We start from the raw sequence: 20,253 nt of genomic DNA on the forward strand, positions 1-20,253 counted from the left end.
AATTTTCATAAGTGAAAAAATTTATAGATTTAATAAAATAAATAACTAAAAAAAAAAAGAAATAATTTGAGAAGAAGATGAAGAGAAAAATAAATAAAATAGTAGTAATGACAATAATAGAAATAGATTAATATAGAATTTATAACAGAATGTCTTGCAACAACCTGGAGTCAGTCATCAGAATGAGGTTGAACTTCCCAAGTCATAAGGTTCTGCTCTTTTAATTGCCGGTTAATGGTAGTGGAATTTAATGAACCGTTTTTTGATGAAGTCGTATGATTCCATTTCTAGTTCCCGATGCAATTGGCTATTTCTTACAAACCAAGGGGCATCGACTATGATTCTTAGGAAAGTATTTAGTAATTATTGTATTTTTTCCCTTTTTGTAAACGATGCTGCTCCTAAAACTTCACATACGTACATCAATGATGGCATTAGTGTTATTTTATAATAAAAGAATAGTTGCTTGTGGTTTTAATTTAGATTTTCTTTTTACAATAGGATATAGCATTGCTAAGCTTGTGTAAGTTTAGGTTAATTGAATGTTGATATGGTGATTACAGATAAGGGGCGATAGAAGTAAATTCCCTGGTATCTTCTATTTCACTGGCAGGATTCCATTGCACTTTTTTGAGGATTAGTTCTGATGGGTCTAGTGGACATCTAAGGATAAAAACGTTTTTCAATGTTGAGACTAATCATCTATTTAGTAAATTATTTTTATAAATCATTAATGTGATTCTGCAAAGTATTTTTAGCTATTATTATGTCATCGTGTTGAGAGAAAACTGCTGTATCGTCAGCGAACATAGCTTTGGAGGCATGTGTTGACTGGATGATGTCGTGAAGATATTAATTAAAGAGAATGGGAGAAAGAACTAAACCTTGTAGAGCACTGGCAGGGATTTGATTGATGGTAGATTTTGCGTTATTTATCCTAATTATTTACAGAAAATGTTCGGCCGCTGAGGAATGAGCTCAGAATGTCGTACAAGTCTACAAATCTCGGAATGTCTACATTCTTTAATTTGTATAAGATACCTTGATGCCAGACCTTATCAAATGCTTGTTGGAAGTCCAAGAACGTTGCCTGAGCGTGTTTCTTCATTACAAATCCGTTGGTTCTAAATTATGAAAGTCTTTCCAGTTGTTGAAAAGCGGAATGACTATACTAACTAAGTACTAAAACTAAATTGAAAATCCGCAATAAAGTCGTTACACTGAAAAAAGGAAGACAATTTTTTTTTATAACTGATTCCAGTAATTTTCCAAAAATGCGGAATAAACAAATGGGATTATAGCCGCTTTTAATTCGGCCTTAGCAACTTAAGCGGTATTCAGCGATTTCACCAGGCTTCTTAATTACAATGAGTTCGGCTTTTGATCATGTATTGGGTAAAATCCACTACGTAGAAAACTATTAACAATTCACGAATTGAATACGACAGCTTTCGTGGAAAGTTTTTCAATAGCTCTGACCGAGATCAAGCCATGAACAGAAAGAGTCTTTATTTTAAGCCTTTTAATCAGTTCTTGCATTTCTTCCGGGGTCGTGAACTTGGGTTGGAGCTAAACTGTTGCGAGGACGAGATTTAAATACTCGTTGATGTCATCATATACTAAATGCAGACTTCTTTCGCATTCTGTTTTGGAGAAAGTTTTCTCTAAGAAATCTGCAAACTCTCAACGTCGTTGGTGATGAGTTCACCATTGTCTACTTGACTTGGAATTTTCTCATATTTCACCAATAGAGGTCCACCTTTGGACCTAAATCATTTAAATAATTCTGATATTTAGCATATACCCACTCGTTCAATCCCTTTTAAATTACGTGTTTGAGGTTTCCATCTCATTTTCTAAATAGGGTTCTGGGTGCATCCATTGTCTCCTTGCTTATTTTTTTGCATACATTTTTGGTTTGTTTAATTTTGGATTGAATTGGTTTTAGGCAACTGTTAGAAAGAAGCAGCAACTGCTTCTTGGTATTTAAAAGCAAATTAAAACTGCTTCAACTTTTTGTCTTCATTTCATATAAGGATCATCCGGCATTGCTATGGAGGCAATCTTTAGTCTCTTGAATGAATGCCACTTCTCAGATGAGAACTTTGTGCACTCTTAGTTAGTATAGAAGGCTTATGAACTTAGAACTTGAATTACAATGATCCTTTTTTTGGATTGGGGAAGGTTTTCCAAAACAAAGCCTCGAGGTTCTCAGGTGTCAGGAAGCATAAAACGGCATCTTGTAAACAATAATAGTAGGGCATATATATGGATTCGGACACACTCAGTTTCTATAAAATGGGCATCTGACCTTAAAATGGCTTAGGAGATAACGCGGCTAGCAAAATAGCAGTAGGTATACATTGGAGAAGTGATATTCCTTAGCCACTCCCTCCCTTCTATCGTCTTTACACTGAACATAACGTGTAGAGGCCTTCTATGAAGTAGCACGCAATAAGTTGTGTAAAACTAGGTAGCTCTCCATTACTCTGGACAAGGTAATAAAGGTTACAAAAACTTACAAACATTGGGAAGGTTATTGAAAATATAAACATTTGGAAGACTATTCCAAAACTAAGCCTTATGTCTCTTAAGTTGCAGAAAACCCAAATTCTGTACCAAATAATAAGAAAATAGTTCAAGTTCTTTACTTTGATTTCTCACTGACTATGTTTTAGTTTTTGTAACTAGGATGATGTGTTTTAACGATTATCAAAATCTGGTTAATTTATTATTTTTTTTAAACGATAATCTTGTTAATGGGTAATCATGGCGCTATAAGCTGAGCCCGGGGTTAGGGCAAAATGATACAGCGGGCCTCCTCTCATTCAGTTTATTTTTGTCATTAACATGATTATGTGAATTAAGGTTTATTAAGAAAACATTGTATTAATACTTATAATAAAAAAATAAATATTTATAAATTAGGCTACACCACCAGATTATGATTAATGTATATGATATTATTTATTATACAGTTTTTTAATCTATTATTATTGGGGCTCCCTACAAAGCCTCGAGAATTTTGCCCTCTCCTGCCCTCCTTAACCGCAGGCCTGTGGGTGACTATCTTGTTTAAGTTATTCTTGTTTATAATAAAGTAAAAAAAATAAATTACTTTTTTCCTTTCAGTTCATCTAATTGTCCTGCTAGAATAGCTGCTAAACCTGCAGCACCTGCTCCTTCAACAACACACTTTTCCAGCTCAACCAAACGGAGGATTGCAATTGCTAACCATTCTTCTTTCACTTGAACCTGAGAAATTAATTTTCATCAGTTTTGATTCATATTATTGATTTAATTACAAATATATTTTATTAAATATTTATAATTAGTCAGTTTCTTTTGTTTTTGTCATCAGTGATCATAAAGAGAATTAGTACGATTATAAATATTTTTAAGATCAGTAATTAATTTTAATTTTACTTCATTACATTAAATGTTTTTGTCTCAGTCATCTAGTCTTTTAAAATCATTTAAGAATTATGTTATGAAGGAAAAAGGTAATGATATAATAGTTTTTATTAGGCACACAGGAACATGTAATAATTACAACCTCATTCCAAAAACATATTGTTAGAGAAAATATCAATATAAGGATCGACTTTGGAAGAATACTTTGCAGTAAATTCAGTACGAAACCATTGGTTGCCAAGTTTTTTCCATAAAGGGTCATATCCTAAGAAATCTTGCTAAAATTATACTCCAAACTCTGATTTGGTGTTATAATTATACACTACAATAAAACCTTTTTATGAATGTCAGCTGTAGACAACACTCTCAAATAAATCTATGTCAGTATACTGGAATACGAGCTATAGGGCCCTATTTGAGCTGGCTCCTCTTCTGATTGAAAAAATGAGCCTTTAGTAATATCAGCTTGCTAATGAAAAATGTTTATAAACCTGTTGTGGAGGAAATAATATACATATTTTTTCGTTTAAATTAAACGAGCATTACCTTGTCTTTGGTCTTGGTAAGTGAATGATCCAACAGTTCTCTGTAGAAGAGTTGATTTTGTAAACAACAATCACGGTAGAATAAACTCTCAAGAAATATGATTTAAGGTAAAAGAACAGTTTTAAAATGAAAATAAGCTGAATACGAAAATTTTAATAAATAATCCATAAAATTTCATTTGTTATCGTATAGTTTTATTCGATTTTAAAGAAATTAAATATCTTATTGCTTAAGTGTAAATTATTTATTGTATATAAAGGATATTTTGCAAATTAAGCTCTTACCATGGGAGTTCCTTAAAATTCAGAACTGGGTTTTACAGAATGCACAAGTTTGTATAGGCCAATCTTTACTGAAAAAATTAGTTATAGGGGTTAGTTTATGCCTTTTTGCGCAAGCGTAGCAATTTTAGCCAATAACTTAAAGCAATGATGATAATAATAATAGTATAAGTAGTTTTAATAAGGCCTTTTGTAGCACAGGGAATTGAAACTTCAACTTAGCAACTTCGAGTTACTTGCAGCTGCGCCAGTTCGAATCCTGCCTGGGGAGCTGACTTTTATTTTTCTGCTTTCCCACAGAGCGAAACCTTACATTTCCACTCTGCTTAGAATAGGTTGTATACATATAAACCATTCCCCTCAAAAATGTCAAAAATGACCAGGTATGGGGTAAAAAAAAAAAAGAAGGTTTAGAATTTTAAACATTGGGGCTTGTTTTGTGAACTAGTACCATGTATAGTTTATATGATAAAACTATTTAAATACACTTACCATCTTATCAATGAGAGGTGCAGCTGTCTCAAATGCATTGTATCCAACCATTGGAACTGCTAGACCATCCGCTAATGTAGACTGTATGGCTATGGACACTGGTTTACCAGCTTCCAGTGCCTGGGTAAAACTGTTACATCTTTCAGATTCCACACCCTTTGCAAGAATTTAAATATTAGTTAAAACTATATATTTAATCATTTAACTTTATAAAAGAAAATATAGTATTTTTATTAAATGTTTTGTAAGCTTCCTTACTATTTCAATAACTTACAATGACTTTAATTTTTGGATGAAGAGATTTCACAGCTAAGGCTACACCTGCAATCAGACCTCCACCTCCCACTGGCACGACTACTGCATCAATATCTTCTACCTGTTCAACAATCTCAAGACCTAATGTTCCTTGTCCTGAAATGATGTGGGGGTGGTCATAACTGAAACAAAAATTATAAATATTATAAACAACTTAAAAAAAAAAAATTATAAATAACTTTAATTTTTTTTGGAAGATTATTGATTGACCGTGTGTATAGATGAATGGAATATGGTCCGGGTGCGGTAAAAAAAAACTCAAATAGTAGATAATAATAGAAATGGAAATTATAATAATAGAAAATGATAATAAATAATAATAGGAATGATAATAAATAATAATATATAAAAGAAATATAAGATATAATAATATAAAAATAATAATATATAAAAGAAAAATGATAATAAATAATAATAGAAAAAAAAATTCATAGAAACCTTGGCTCAATAAAATAGTATAATTATCTACTATTTGAGTTTTTTTTTTTACCATACACGGACCATATTCCATTCATTTAATTTTTTTTTTTATATTATCCTATGCTGTCATTGCTTTGCATTTATTTAATAGTTATTATATTCTAATCAATTTGTTTCTTGAGTAGAATAAGAACAAAAGATCGTTGATCGTATTAAATGGGGTTTAATGTACAAAAATACATGGAAAAACCAAATCAGTTTATTTTTTAATGTCTTTTGAAACCCCTAAATATGAATTTCCATAAATCAAAAATTAGAAATTTATGAGCCTGATTTTTGGAAGATTTTTTTTTTGCCAATGTCCACTAAATAAAATCATAACTCCCCACAATTTAGCCCGAATTCAAGGTTGGAAAGCAAAATTTCCGTTTTTCCAACCCATACAAAATTTCAAGCCTCTATGCGAGAGAAGTAGTTTCAAATAAAGAACAATTTTTTAAACGTTTCAATTTATATCTCAGGTTCTAATTTGTATATTTATGAAGCTCCGGTTTGTACCATTTCGGGCAGTTTAGACGTCGCTAAGCCTTCATAGATCTGTGGATTTGTATGTTATTACATTTTTTGTGATTTTCGAAAAATAATCGAAAGCGAAAATTTTGAAAAAAAATTTAATCTTTGATTAATATAAAAATTCGTACGTAAGGGGTTTCTTGAGGGGAGATATACGAATCTAAACTTTATTTGTCCATAAAAAAATATGTCATCCCATTTGGGTTGGTCAGTCGGTCTGAATTATACTGTGCCAAGGTAAGGAAGTAATAATTTACAAATCGATTTGTTTCCGATTGTAGAATAACAATATTGTCAATTGTATTAAATGAGTTTAAAGTTATATTGTCAATTGTATAAATGAGTTTAAAGCTTTATAAAATCAAAATATTCAAAAATTGTTATTTATATGAAAAAAAAATCTTAGCGTCTAAAACGAAAACCCTTAAATATGGATTTTCATAAAATACCATGCCGAGTATGGGTACTCTTGGAGACCGATTGGGGTGACGAGTTGTAATATTATTGATTAGCCAGTAGATTAAAAAAAAATTATAATATCCTTTTTACAAGCCAGGTTGTTGTACATTTTCGCGACAGCCACACACCTGCCCTTGACCTTCTCTACAAATCTACTATATTTATCTTTTGCATCAATGAGATACACACCCCTCTCCCACGTGGTCGCAAACATCTGGAACATTTTCATAAACTCTTTCATTACTCATCCTCATTCTCATCCTTTGAAATTTCAGATTTATGGAAATATCGAGCTCCTGACAGGAATCTGTTTTAGGTGAATGATAATTACTCCTTTGGTTCATGATACCTCTGTGATTTCTAAAAAATGTTTAATAGTTTGATCAAATTTCTGTTTGCTCCAGTTTTCTCCACAATTTCACCCTCCCTCTTACTGCTTGATGTAATATGTCGATAATCCCTGATTGGAAAAATTGTAAATGAAATTAAAGGGCCTGATATTTTATATAAATATTACTGTCTTACTGAAGCGTAATCTAAATTAGTCATTAAAATTATAAATCGGAACATCTTCGAAACTAGAGCTGTTTAGAATAACAAAGAGCAAGGGAGGTTAAAGTACGCCTGGATTTTAAATCACTAGATAGAAATAAATTAAAAGTTTTACTCTAATTGGGTCTTTTACTTATTAACAAAACATACCCGTTGATGTAAGTAAAGCCTTTCTTTTGCGCAAGACTCATAGCATGAGCCTTTGCTTCTTTCATGTCGTTACCCTTGACAATTACTTCTGCACCATGCTGTTTACACAATTGGATCTGAAATCAGTAATGCAAAGAATTAATTTCTTTTTAAAACCTGCAAAGTATTATGGGAATTAATTATTGAAGTTATAATTATTCCACTAAATTTGCTGATCAAGAATAAAATTACATGAAGGTGAATTCTGGAGAAACGACCATTTACTGCATCTATTGTATAAAAGAAGGTCGGGTCGAAATTGCTTCATTCATCAAGGATAATTGTCAGAAATAGAATAAGAAGCAAGGTAAAGTAATTAATGGATTTTTGCATGCTTAAAATAAAAGAGGCTCTCATCTGTGGACTATTTCGGGATGGATTAGAAGATATGGAATTATCGCCGTATCTAGCTCGCTAGTTAAGAAACACAGAAACTTGCTCTTAATATCTATAAGACTAAACGAGAAGAAGTCGGTACAGTTATTTTTTTTTTGCGTCCCTTTTTTGCCATTTCTGGCGTAGGTGGTGTTGCAGCTGTGGGATAATGCATTGATCTTACGCATGCAACTCCTGCCAACAATCAACAATTTATCTTATTGTACTTGGTTGAATTTACTTTTAAGGGAACATTAAGGCCTACAAAGCATCACTGTGGTGCAGTCCAACGTTCGGATGAGGGCCTCACTGAAAGGGCAGCACCTTATGAAACTGTATTCGACCGGGTGCCTCCTCAGCCTGGTCCATCTTTAGATACTTTTTCTTCCGGTGCCTCAATGATGTCAGCTCGTCGATCCCCTATGAACGTGAAGTGCTTTGGAACCACCGCTTCCTTCCATTAACAGATGATCTCCTTAAAGAAGGGATAGTATTCTTCTTTCATCAAACAGGGGTCCGACAAGGCGAGGGCGAAGGTTAGTCTTAATTGACAACCTGGCTTGGTGTTCTTTCATGACAGTTCCACTACTACATGTTTTGCTGTTTCAGAGACTCCGCAGACGGGCCACCGGGGGTCGATGTTCTCTCCGAACCTCTGCAGCTTTCCCTGAATCATCCGTGTCCTGCTAGATCTGTATGACCCAGTAGGGAGAACTTAGCTCTCAGTCTTGCATGGAGGTGGAGAAGAACGGCCTCTGAGTAGCGCCCTTCTCGCTAGCCACCCACCGTCCGTTCTGCTCCGGCCAGCACCTGTACCGGCCCTTGCGACACCGGTCAGTAAGTCTTCGTGACTCTCAGCAGAGCCAATCTCTTCTTATTTTTCTGTGTGAGGTTTCACGCCTCCACGCCAGGGATGTGTACTTCAGGTTACCTACGACCACGACCTTTGTTTACGGTCATCATGCCGGGTTCTGAGGCCCCAGGTCCAGAGTAGCATCAAAGACTCTTCTTATTATCAAACCAAGATACTTTATCTTCTCACCTTGTCTGACCTTTTCTCCTTGGATATCCAAGATAATAGGATGAGACCTATCCGTGGAGCCTATTATGAGTATAGTTTGCGTCTAGGCTGCTGCCATACTCAATTTTCTCCTCACGCACCACTCTCAAATGAAATAGGCGAGCCTCTCTGCTTTTATCTTCAGTTTGACTCCGCTGTTCTCGGCCACAATGTCCCGAGTCATCGACGTAGGTTCAAACGACCTATATCGTTTGAAGGTTGAACAACGTGATCTACCTCGCAGCTGCTCTATAACTCTTTGACTCATCGAATCGCGCTCAAAGACGAAATAATTGGGGATAACTCTTAATAATAAGCTAATCAATTTCTTCTCCTCTTTGTCCTTCCTTCTACTCTATTAGCCAGGTGGGTAATCTGGTTCTCGACCCATCTAAATGGGGGTGTTAGTAGAAGGGTGCCTTTTTTGGCTGTGAGTTAACTTTACTATAGTGTTCACAGACCTTATTAGCAAACTCACTACGAATAGGGAGTAAACCCCATAATCTTAATAAGGGTTCAGTGCAGAAGGTGGCAGCCACTCCACGGTAATGGGGATATGTAGTGGGTACATACATAAAATGGTAATTTTAATCTGCATCCTCAAACGTTTAAAATGTTTGCTTGTCAAATAATCATAATGTGTAGACCATGTATTTATTCTTAGGAGACATTTCCAAAATAAAATTATTTTTTCATTTCATAGAGGGTTTCAATGGCTCCCAGGTTGAAGACTACGAAAAATTCTACCTGGAACAAAATAGCGTCTCCAAAGAGATCAACAATATGATCACTTCCACTGATCGGTACTAACTTGGCCTATCGGAGCACTTCTTGTCCAAATACTCGATGAATGGGAACCAGGATATATTTAATTCTAGAAGACTCAGATTAGTTGACTCAACAAGCACTAAAATACGGGTTAGAATCTGGGCTTTTACTAAACCTGGTGATTTGAGGGCGTTGGTAATTGATTTTTTAGAATCCTATCCTAGTGTTTATAATGCCAATGTTTTATTTATTTATGAATGATTAAGTCGAATGAATAAACGAGTAATAAAAATTATAATATGAAATGAAATATGAATTAATATGATATTAATATGAATGAATTGATGTTATAGTATTATTTACTCTATCAGTTGTAGTAATTAATTTCGTTTATTTAGGACCTCACCTTCATGATGGGAGCGATAATGGGCATTACTACAGTCACGTGTATACCAAGCCGATGTCCATGGTAGGAAAGTGCTAATGCGTGGTTTCCCAACGATGCTGATATTACGCCATACGATCGTTGCTCCTCTGACAGCATCATTAATGCGTAGCAGGCTCCTCTTTCCTTGAAGCTGTAATAAATATTTGTAATATTACTAAAATATTTTAAGGCAAAGTTATTTAATATATAATAAATTATAGTACCGTAACTGTAGTTTGAAGATAAAATATTTTAATGGACTTGGAAAAATTAATGGAGAGAGTTTTAATAGACTTTTGAAAATTATTATTTTATAATTTTATAATGTTTTCATGTTTGTCTAAGTAAAGTTCATAACAATCTAAACATATATGTTAATAGTTGAAGCAAATGCTAACTATATCTGTTAGATATTCACAGAATTTTATCTATTCGCCTTCATTTCACACAAAAAAATTTAATAAATGAAAAACTAAAAGCAAAAAAAGTATTTCTAAAACATTTCAATCAAATGTTTGTATCACTAAGGATTATTTACTTATTGTGATTAATGTATCTGATTAATCACCTAGGTTCCTGTGTTTTTCATTACCATTTAATTTCCTAAAGTAAACATTCAGTAAATTTCCTATCCTTTATTTAGTAAAAAAACTGTTTTATGATAACGTTTTATCATATATTATATTTTAAAAAAATTAATGCCAGTTTTAATTACCTTGTAAATGCTTTAATTTAGATACAAGCTGATTTTATATGGAATGTTTGTTGCGATTTCACCGATTGAAATTTCCTTTTTAATTTTTAAAACATTGTTTGTTTTTTTTTTATGGCATTAATCAAAGTACAAATTAAAAAAAATTTTTTAAATATTAATAGGATATTGGTTCTCAAAACAGTGGTTATCTCCTTTATGTGTCTCCCTGTACAAAGAATTTTATATTTTAAATGGTATATTTTCATATGAAGTTGGGAGATGGGGACTGATGAGTAGAGAGGGAACTGTGGTTTGAAAAATGTTTCCTGTATTATTGAAGATATTTATAAAATTATTACAAATTGGGATAATAGGAAAAATTTAAATTAAAAAAATATTAGCGTATGCTCCAGATTTTTAAAAGAGGATAAATTCAAAAGTCAATAGTTTTTGTCACATCCTTGAATGACTACTTCAATCTTCTAACACGTTTAGCTAAATCCCCCATAATCTTCTTCCATATCTTACATACCAAATGTCTTCTCATCTCCTTTAAATTACCAATAATGGTTATTTTTTTATTTGAAAAATATAAAAAAGGTGAAGGATCTTTATCAGAGTTCAAAATTATCCATAATACATGTAGGTGACTCCATATATTATGAAGTGTACAAGCTTTTTGGGTCAGTCAATCAAGTTGGAAAAATTCCTAGATTCCTAAGAGGCTACTTGAGGGGAAGTTTGACCGTTCCATGAATAAAATTGAGTTGGGAAGATGAGGTTGTTAAGAACGCTTTTACCTTGCTGAATCTTCAACATCGGAATGCGGCCGCACAGGATCGAGCCACCCGGCGAAGATTCTGGGAGGAGGTCAAGGACCACATCGGTCGTAACCCCCGGAAAAAAGAGGTTATAAATATGAACCTACATTATCACAAACCACCTATAAGATGTATAAGAAAACTATTCTGTAAAGTGTTCAGTCCTTTATTTGTTGTACCGGCATCCAATCATTTTTCCTCCTGGAAAATACAACTTACAAGGAGAGTGCAAGGTCTTGGGGTCACAGATTTAGTTCAAATTTGTAGGATGGTAGATTTAGTTTCCCTGTTGATGAAGATATGTGGTTATAGGTGCTACTACTTAATAATCTTTTAGATATTTGCAATGGAAGGTACAATTCATTCGTTAAATTCAGTTCTGAAGCAAACTGATAACACGTAATTGGTTTAGCGTAGCTGCTACGGATCGGTGTTCTTTGTCTTTTGGAGCTTTTGATTCCGTGGAGGGTGAATAACTTTTTCTTTATTTTATGTATATTTTTACATATAAAGATGCATGATAAAGTCTAAATAAATTGGAAAGGAAATGTCTTTAATGAATAGAAACCTTATAAGAGTTTTATTTGTCATTATCATTCGTATAAGCACAGAATAATATTTATTACAAAACCATAAAAGCATTTATTGAGGACATGATAGTTGAGAGGGCGGACCCGAAAATGAACTTTGACATTCCCACTCTAGGGCTGGATAGGTCCTCAACGGAGGACTTGAGCCAAATAAAATAAAATAAGCATTTATTGTTTTGTAATAAATATTGTGATTGCTACAGAATTGAATTTAACGAGTAAATTGTATCTTCAATTGCAAATATCTAAATAATTAATGAGTAGTGACCCATATAATTTCATCAACAGGGAAACTAAATCGACCATCCTACAAAATTTGAACTAAATCCGTGACCCTAAGACCTTGCACTCTCCTTGTTGGAGTTGAAAGATCAATAAGATCTATCATCTTTATCTTATATTTCTTTTTTTTTATTACTCCCAGATTCTGGGAAATGATGACTGAGAGTACAATCAGAAATTAAATATACATTAATGAAATTCGCTGTTAATGTTTGGCAATGGCAAGAGCTACCTCCTGAGAATGAGATCCACAAAGATGTTGATCTAGATAGGGAAATCTTAGGGGTGAGAATAAAAATGTATTCTCTGGAGTCCTATTGATATGAAAATCGCCATGGATACTACTGATTTTAGGTGTAAAGTTAGACTGAAATTCGACCATAAATTTCGCCGTATTAGAATGTCGAGGTTTGTCTAGTCTTAGGGGGTTCTCCAGCGTAATATAAACTTAACAGAAGGCCATCGACAAGGCGTATTCAATAGTAAGTTAGGAACGGCCGTACCAGAGGATGAGCCCTGGGCACTGAGGCAGGTAGAGGAGGTCTAGGTAAGAGAGAGTTTAAGGTAGAGTAACAGTTCTAGTTGCCGAGATGAAGCGGACGGACTAGTGTAGCCGCTAAGGATAAGGTTACAATCTTAGTTGCCGAGATGAAGCGGACGGACTAAGATTGTTGGAGAGAAGGAGAGGTGATAGGCCATCATCTTAAGTATGCATACAGAAAAACAACTCACTTGATAATCGATTGGTAATGAACTTTTCTATGTCAAGTAGAGGGTACGTACGCCACCAGTGCTATGACTAGGCCTAGGTAAGGCTGTGGATCAAAGATCGAAGAGGGGATTTAGAGTCCCTTATTTATAGGCCTAGTCCATGTGTCTGTGACCGAGAAGCGGTCGGTACATGTCTGCTTGAGATAGTTACGTGCATTGTTTTGGTATCGTTTATTAATCATTTTATCTACATTGTTAAGTGTAATGTACAGAAATTATTAATATATAAAAATGACAATGTGTTTTTACAAAATAAAGAAGTATGTAAATTTGAGAGCTTCGGTGAGGCTCAAGGTGCAGCGCTATGGCGGGTTGTGGTTGAACCGCATGCTCCTTCTCGCCTCTCTCGCTACAAGAACATATTTCCTCAGTCTTGTAAAGTTATCAGGAAGGTACTTAAATTGGAATTTACGGTGGGTAATTTACTTAAACTAAATTGAACACTAAATAAAAAATGAAAGAAAATTTCTAATAAAATGAAATTCCTATGGGAGAGGGGATGTAACTGGGATTGAGAATTTAGATTATTATTAATTCTAAACAAAAAAACATCAATAATCTAAACTACCCGACGTTTTACGTTTCAAAAAGGCTTGCTTCCTGTACTAAGTAGAAATTCAATAGGTTCCGGTGCATTTAATCTGATTTTCGTGGTAATTAGTGATTCGGGTAATAAACTTGAAACAACATCATGTTCAATTGACATGATATTTAACTTGATTCATGGTATACAAACAGATCACCTAAGTTTTCTCAAGTTCGAAGGAGCAAAGAAGAGTTTTTATCATTCCCTAGTTCTAACTAACCTCTGTCCCCGTATTTATACTATCTATGTAGTATTTTATTCGATCTGGTTCAATATTAAATTATAGCTATGCGGCATTTTCTTTCTTTGAGTTTTATTTTCATGCAAGAAATTTCGCATGTATGTTATGTAATTTTACTCTGTTACATAACATACAAAGTAATCATTAACTGAGACGAAGAGTTCAACTCAAGTTACGTTGGACTATCGACTCATTTCCTGTTTAATGTTTAAGGAAAGCTACAAGTAATTGAGCGGTTCCTAATCGATCTCCATTGCCCACGGGCACAAATAGCATAAATCATTTCCTGTAATAGCTAAATATCTTGATTATTTATGTTAAATTCTGGAAGACCCTCCTTAAAAATTACGCGTGACTGAACAAAAATTGATTACACACAAAAAATGAATTTTTTTAACTAGGGTTTTTCATTTTCTTAAAGCAAAATTACATAGTTCAAGCCTACTTGGAAAACTAAGGTCTAGAACGGATGAATCAGGGAACGTGCTAAAATTTATTATTGAATTAAAAATAGATCCAAATTAAAATTTTAAAACAATTTTTAGCTGTGCCCGCCTGTGTATTTGTGGAAAATTTTATTTTATATTATATATTATATAATTAAAATAATCTCATTTTTTTTTAATAAATAATTTAATTTCTATCCATTTTAGTCTCAAAACCTTTTATTTTTCTTATAGTCCGACGTTTCGGCCAATCGGCCACAGGAATAGTGTCTGTGATAAATGATTTTGATTTTGTTTTAAGCGAATATTGACTAATTAGAAATTGATGTTTTGACCTGGGCAGAATAGCCTGCATGAAGTTAAAGTTTTAAATTATATAATTTTATTAAGTAGATTGTCCCTGAAGATGGATTGGCCGAAACGTCGGACTTATAAGAAAAATAAAAGGTTTTGAGACTAAAATGGATAGAAAATTAAATTATTTATTTTTTAAAAAAGATACCAGTCTCAAGAAAGTGTTAAGATTATAAATTAAATAATCTTGTTGTTTGTTATTATAGTTGGAACATTTGTTTAATATAAAGGCTTAGTGGCTGTTTGAAGAGAACTTAAAAAAAAAAACAATCCGCCTCGTGTATCAGTTCTCTTAAATCATTTAAAGAGAAAATAAGTGTATTATTTGTCATATATAATTTCTCATTAAATTCCGGAATTTAGTGGAAACAGTTAAAAGTAGTGACCATATAAGTGGATTTTTGGATATTATAAAAAATAAATTTATTCTTCTGAACTCAGATAATTTAGAAGAAATTAACCAATAGATATAATAGTTATCAGCTATTTACTTATTTTCTGCCAACGTTTCCACCCAAAATGATGGTTTTCATCAGGGCTTTTAGGTCCGATCCGTCATCAAGGTGCTGATTTTATTATCATTGATTTGGGAGAAACATTTAAAATGTTTTATCCCATGCATTCTGGTATTTCTTGACCGAGTTTCATATAGCCCTGTTTGTTTCCAACAAAAGTGGTAGGGGGCAAAGAGGTTTCTTGTTGAGACAATTGTCAAGATTTGGAATTTTCAACATACGGTACTATTAATTTAAAGGAAGTTTTCAGCATACTGTTGAGCCGTAGATTCATGAATTTTTAATGTAATAGCTCTTACCCAGCGTATAATTACTTTGGCAGCCAATGAAGTCGATGGAAATTATGAAATCGAAGGGCGGCTTGTCAATTTCTTAAAAATTAATCACGGAAAATTTAAAAATATGGAACAGTCGAAACGGATTGCGTAACGTAGTATACAATCTACTTTGTAATAATTGTAATACTATTTTAATTTTCATCTCAAATAATTTTCATTAGTGTATTTTTGATGTTATAAACAGTTTTATGAGATTCATCAATGTGGTATTGATGAAACAAGCATAAAATGTATGACAACGAGGAGGGGGACAATATGTAGAAATTGTGATGGTCTATAATATTACTAAATATAATTGATGAATGATTTTGTATTTCTATACGGATAATTCAATATTGTATGAGGACATACTGTTGTGATAAACTTTTTAATGATGGTTGAAAATTGAACAGTTTTGTTTATATAACTATGTCTGTAATATATCAACAATATAATTTTGCTTTCATTATTGATTCACTATTTTCATCTCTGATGTAGCAGGCGAAATTGTGAGATATCTATTCTAGAATGAACAATGAAATTGTTTCTCACGTTTATAATTAAATCATACCTCACTAGATAAGAGCTTTATTGTGATTTTACAGGGGGGGGGGAGGGGGGTAGACGGTTTATTGTTTCGAGGCGAATACCAAAATACAACCGTATATAGATCCTCTGACGCGACGAAATTTCTTATCTATGACCCAAATTCTTAAGAGATAATTATTTCTTTGGGTCAGAACGATCAATTTTAAATACAACAATTTATTTATTTAATGATAAAAATACGATGTAGTTTCTGGTTTTTAATCAAAAATAATAAAAAGATAAATAATTTCTTTGTTGAAAATTTTTTTTTGTATAAATCGATTTTGATTTTGAGAGCTTCTTACCACTTTCGGTTAAAACGAAACAAGAATGTTATATTGATAAATTGGTTCAATCATTCTTAACTATCAGTTGTGGGGTTTTTGTGTATATCTTCACCCAAAAGCCCTGATGAAAACCTTCATTGTCGGTCGAAAAGTCGGGAGAAAATAAGTAAATAGTTGATAACTATTTTACATATATAGATCAATTGGTTAATTTCTTCTTAATTATCTGAGTTCAGATCAATAAAATTATTTTTTATAATATCCAAACATCCACTCACATACGGTTACTACTTTAAACTGTTTCCACTAAATTCCCAAATTTAATGAGAAATTATATATGACGAATAATACACTTATTTTTTCTTTAAATAATTTAAGACAACTTATACACGAGGCGGAATGTTTTTTGAAGTTCTCTTCAAAGGGCCACTAAGCCTTTATATTAAAAGAACGCACCAACAATAATAAACAAATAATAAGACTATTTAAATTTATAAAACCAAATTTTCCACAAATACACAGGCGGGGCAGCTAAAATTTGTTTTAACATTTTATTAGGGGTCTATTTTTAATTAAGAAATAAATTTTAGACCTTAAGTAGCAGGATATTTACTAATCAAAATTTTTTTTGTTACTTATTCGGGATATTATTATTTGAATCCTCCTAGGCGTCTGAAAAGAAGATGGCCTCGAGATCTTCTCCTCTAGAAATGTTATTGGAGTTCTATCAGTGGGTAGATTCTCCACATGTTTTTATCATGTCACTATGTCACCTACAGCAAATTTACTTGTTGTATATATGTGTATACAGTTGTAAATATCAATAAATAAATTATTAAAAAAAAAAAAAAATTATTTGAATAAAAAAATAAGGCATATATTTTTTTAAGTATATTGTGCAGAGAAACTATTATTAGTTATAAATCCAGACCAGATTTTAGTACAATTGCGTCTTTTATTTCCTAGCTTTAAATTACGCTAAACCTCAAGATAAATTTCAATCATGAAAATGACGTTCAAATTGCACGTTTTGGAGTTTCTCTTCAAATTTGCACATTTTGAGTTTTTTCTGCACAATATTACACGTTTTATTGTTCTTGGGTTATGTTTTTCCTTAAAATGTAATACTTAAACTATATTTCTTAAATTATATAGACATAAGTGAATGCCAAATTAATTTATTTTAAGGTCATTTTATTATTATTTTCCTTCAGAGTATTTTTATAAATTGTCCAATTCAACCTAAAGAAAATAAAAAAAGAACATGTTACGAATAACCTTTGAATAATTAACTTGTTGCTTTGAGTAACTATGAAAAAGTTTCACTAGAATAAGCTTGTTACAGAACGTTCAGTGTTATCGTTTTTAACTTGGCCCGCCCCTAGCCCATCATTCTTCTGCCAGACTTTGTTTTGCCTAGTGGAAATTTTATTTTATTTTTTTATATTATTATATTACCTATATATATTATTTTTAATAAAAATTAAACAAAAAATCAATTGGTGTGAGCATTATGAATTTAATTTTTTCCCCACCTTTCAACTTTTCTATGGTATATGCTAAAATTTATGTTAACTTGCTGAAAATGTGACCCAGAGTTAAATTATAATTTCTTTGTTAAATATAATTTTTTTACTATATCAGGACACGTTCTTCTAATTTTGGCAGGGGGGGGGGGATAGGTCCTAATTCTGTAATCCTTCTGGACATTCCTTTGTGGGTTTAAGTATATTAGAAAATATATTTTCGATCTTCTGCATGAAAGTCCGAGTAACCGTGAAAGTTAGATTATTGTTGTAAGGTGAAGGGTGAAGTCCAAAATAATGTACTGAATCGGAAAATAGCAAGACTGCTACATTTTACTTTTCAAGGGCACTAGTTTTCATTTTCTGAAAGTTCGTCAAAGGTGGTATGCGAATCTCATCGTGCAGTGTTCAAAGAATATTATATTTTTTAAACCCCATAAAGTTGGACGATTTGCCTATCTAGGTGTAAATAACTAAACAAAATTAACACGTGCCAGTATCATGAAAATACAACCTATGATTTATTTAAAAATCTATTTTTTTTTTCTTATATCCTCCCTTTCTGACCATTTCTGACATAGAGGAGGAGGGGTTATGTACAGCGTACCACCCTATTCTAACTATGACGGGGAGTCAAGTTTTCATTTTATGGGACTACCACAGAAATTAAAGTCGATAAGCCCCAGGCACCAGGCCTGATTCGATCCGGCGCCACTGCAATCACCAGCCATTTAAAGTTGGTGCTGAAACTCGCTCGGTTACAGACGACCCATTTGAAACTATTAATCTTTTTAATCAAATTCAAACAAAATAACAGAAATGTTAACACGGTAAATTCAAGATATGGAGTCAGTTTATATATCAATACCTCGTTGTGAAAACAATAAAATCAATCAGTTATTTTTTTTAAAACAAAACGGTATTTTTGTTTTGAATTTTTTTTTAAATGGTTCTTTATTACAGGGCAACCTGCTAAGGCCCATGATTATTATACTATTTGATTATCTTTAAACAATTCATAATGTGGGGGTTTAGCCTCGTGTAAAAGACAATCCTAACTATTTACACTGCTATAATTATTAAACGTTTTAAAATAATAATAATAGTAATAATTGTGTTGTTAGATAATGAAAGAAAAAAAATAACAAACACAAACAACTAACATTATAGAATTAATAAAATAAATAACTGTATATGAAAAATAATTTGAGAACAAAATGAAGTATTAATGACAATAGTAGAAATATATAAATACAGAGTTTGGAGATGAAGTTGGATTGCAACTCCAATTATCAATAGCACGGAAAAATTACAAGAAATTCTGCTCTAAATTTTGCATTTATCTATTATTACCATTGTCATAATTACTTTTTTTTTCTCGAATAATCTTTTTTGGTATATAACAAGATGAAGGTTTATATCATCTTAGATTTTAATGTAAACCTATTTTTACTCGAATGGGATATAGATTGCCAGGTGCAATGCAATTAGGTTTTTACCTAGAAATCCATTATTTTACATAAAATAGTGTGGGTTGAATGTGGTCCAAAAGATTTATTTTATTTTTTTAAATATTTTGATTGATATTTAATAATTAAAAATTAATCCCACTAATAAAAAACAACCACAATAAAGCTGGCTTTATCTATCAATTTATACCTAAGTGTAGTCACTTATAGATATAAAAACGAAATAAGCCGCATCCAGAATCATTTACACATAAATTTGCCATTCATCCCACTGCGCACGGGCGGCTGATCTTTTATGGGAAGTAACTTGTCGCGTGGTCTTCATCCTACGCATCCTTGCATTTAAATTGGAATGTTTGAAAGGCGTCATGCCCTATAGTTTAAAATCAACTAAGCTGTGATTCTAAAATAATGGATCAGATTACATATATCCTAGAAGTTAAGATTTTTGGAAATAAATGTACATTTAAAAGAACCCAACGGACATTATCAGTAAAAAGAAAAAATAATAACTTTATTAGTAAAACAATTTTATGTGTATGACAAGCAGTGTAACTTGGTAGTCCTAGAAATCAATTTCACTTACCACCCTGAAAAGTGATTTTTTTAAATTATTATTGTTACTAATAAAATTCGTATTTAAAAGTTTCTAGAGATGCGAAAAATCAAATTTATTCCTGCCTAGAATACAACTTACTTAAATACAACAACTTACAACTTAAATACAACAAAAGATAAAGCTGTGTACATATTATCAGGATTGGTAAAGATCGGGTACGCTCGGCTATTACCGATTTTATAGTCTGTATTTCTCCTTTAATTAATTCCTGAATTCCTTCATATCTCATATTTATTAGTTTTTCATTATTAATAACAATGCGAGATGGTTAATTAA

General features: G+C 32.3%; 1 protein-coding gene across 1 annotated transcript in view; it reads right to left on the reverse strand.

The window, feature by feature from the left end:
* Srr (Serine racemase) overlaps positions 1 to 20,253 on the reverse strand; it is a 65,195-nt gene that overhangs the window by 1,397 nt on the left and 43,545 nt on the right. The window contains exons 4-8 of the mRNA XM_014422355.3: positions 9,851 to 10,022; positions 7,203 to 7,318; positions 5,008 to 5,170; positions 4,734 to 4,889; positions 3,119 to 3,255 (exon numbers count right to left, since the gene is read on the reverse strand). Coding sequence (XP_014277841.1) covers positions 3,119 to 3,255; positions 4,734 to 4,889; positions 5,008 to 5,170; positions 7,203 to 7,318; positions 9,851 to 10,022 — 744 coding nt within the window. The remainder of the gene's footprint in view (positions 1 to 3,118; positions 3,256 to 4,733; positions 4,890 to 5,007; positions 5,171 to 7,202; positions 7,319 to 9,850; positions 10,023 to 20,253) is intronic.

This window comes from Halyomorpha halys, unplaced genomic scaffold (assembly GCF_000696795.3).
Source record: "Halyomorpha halys isolate HHAL.00 unplaced genomic scaffold, Hhal_1.1 Scaffold367.1, whole genome shotgun sequence".
NCBI lineage: Eukaryota > Metazoa > Arthropoda > Insecta > Hemiptera > Pentatomidae > Halyomorpha > Halyomorpha halys.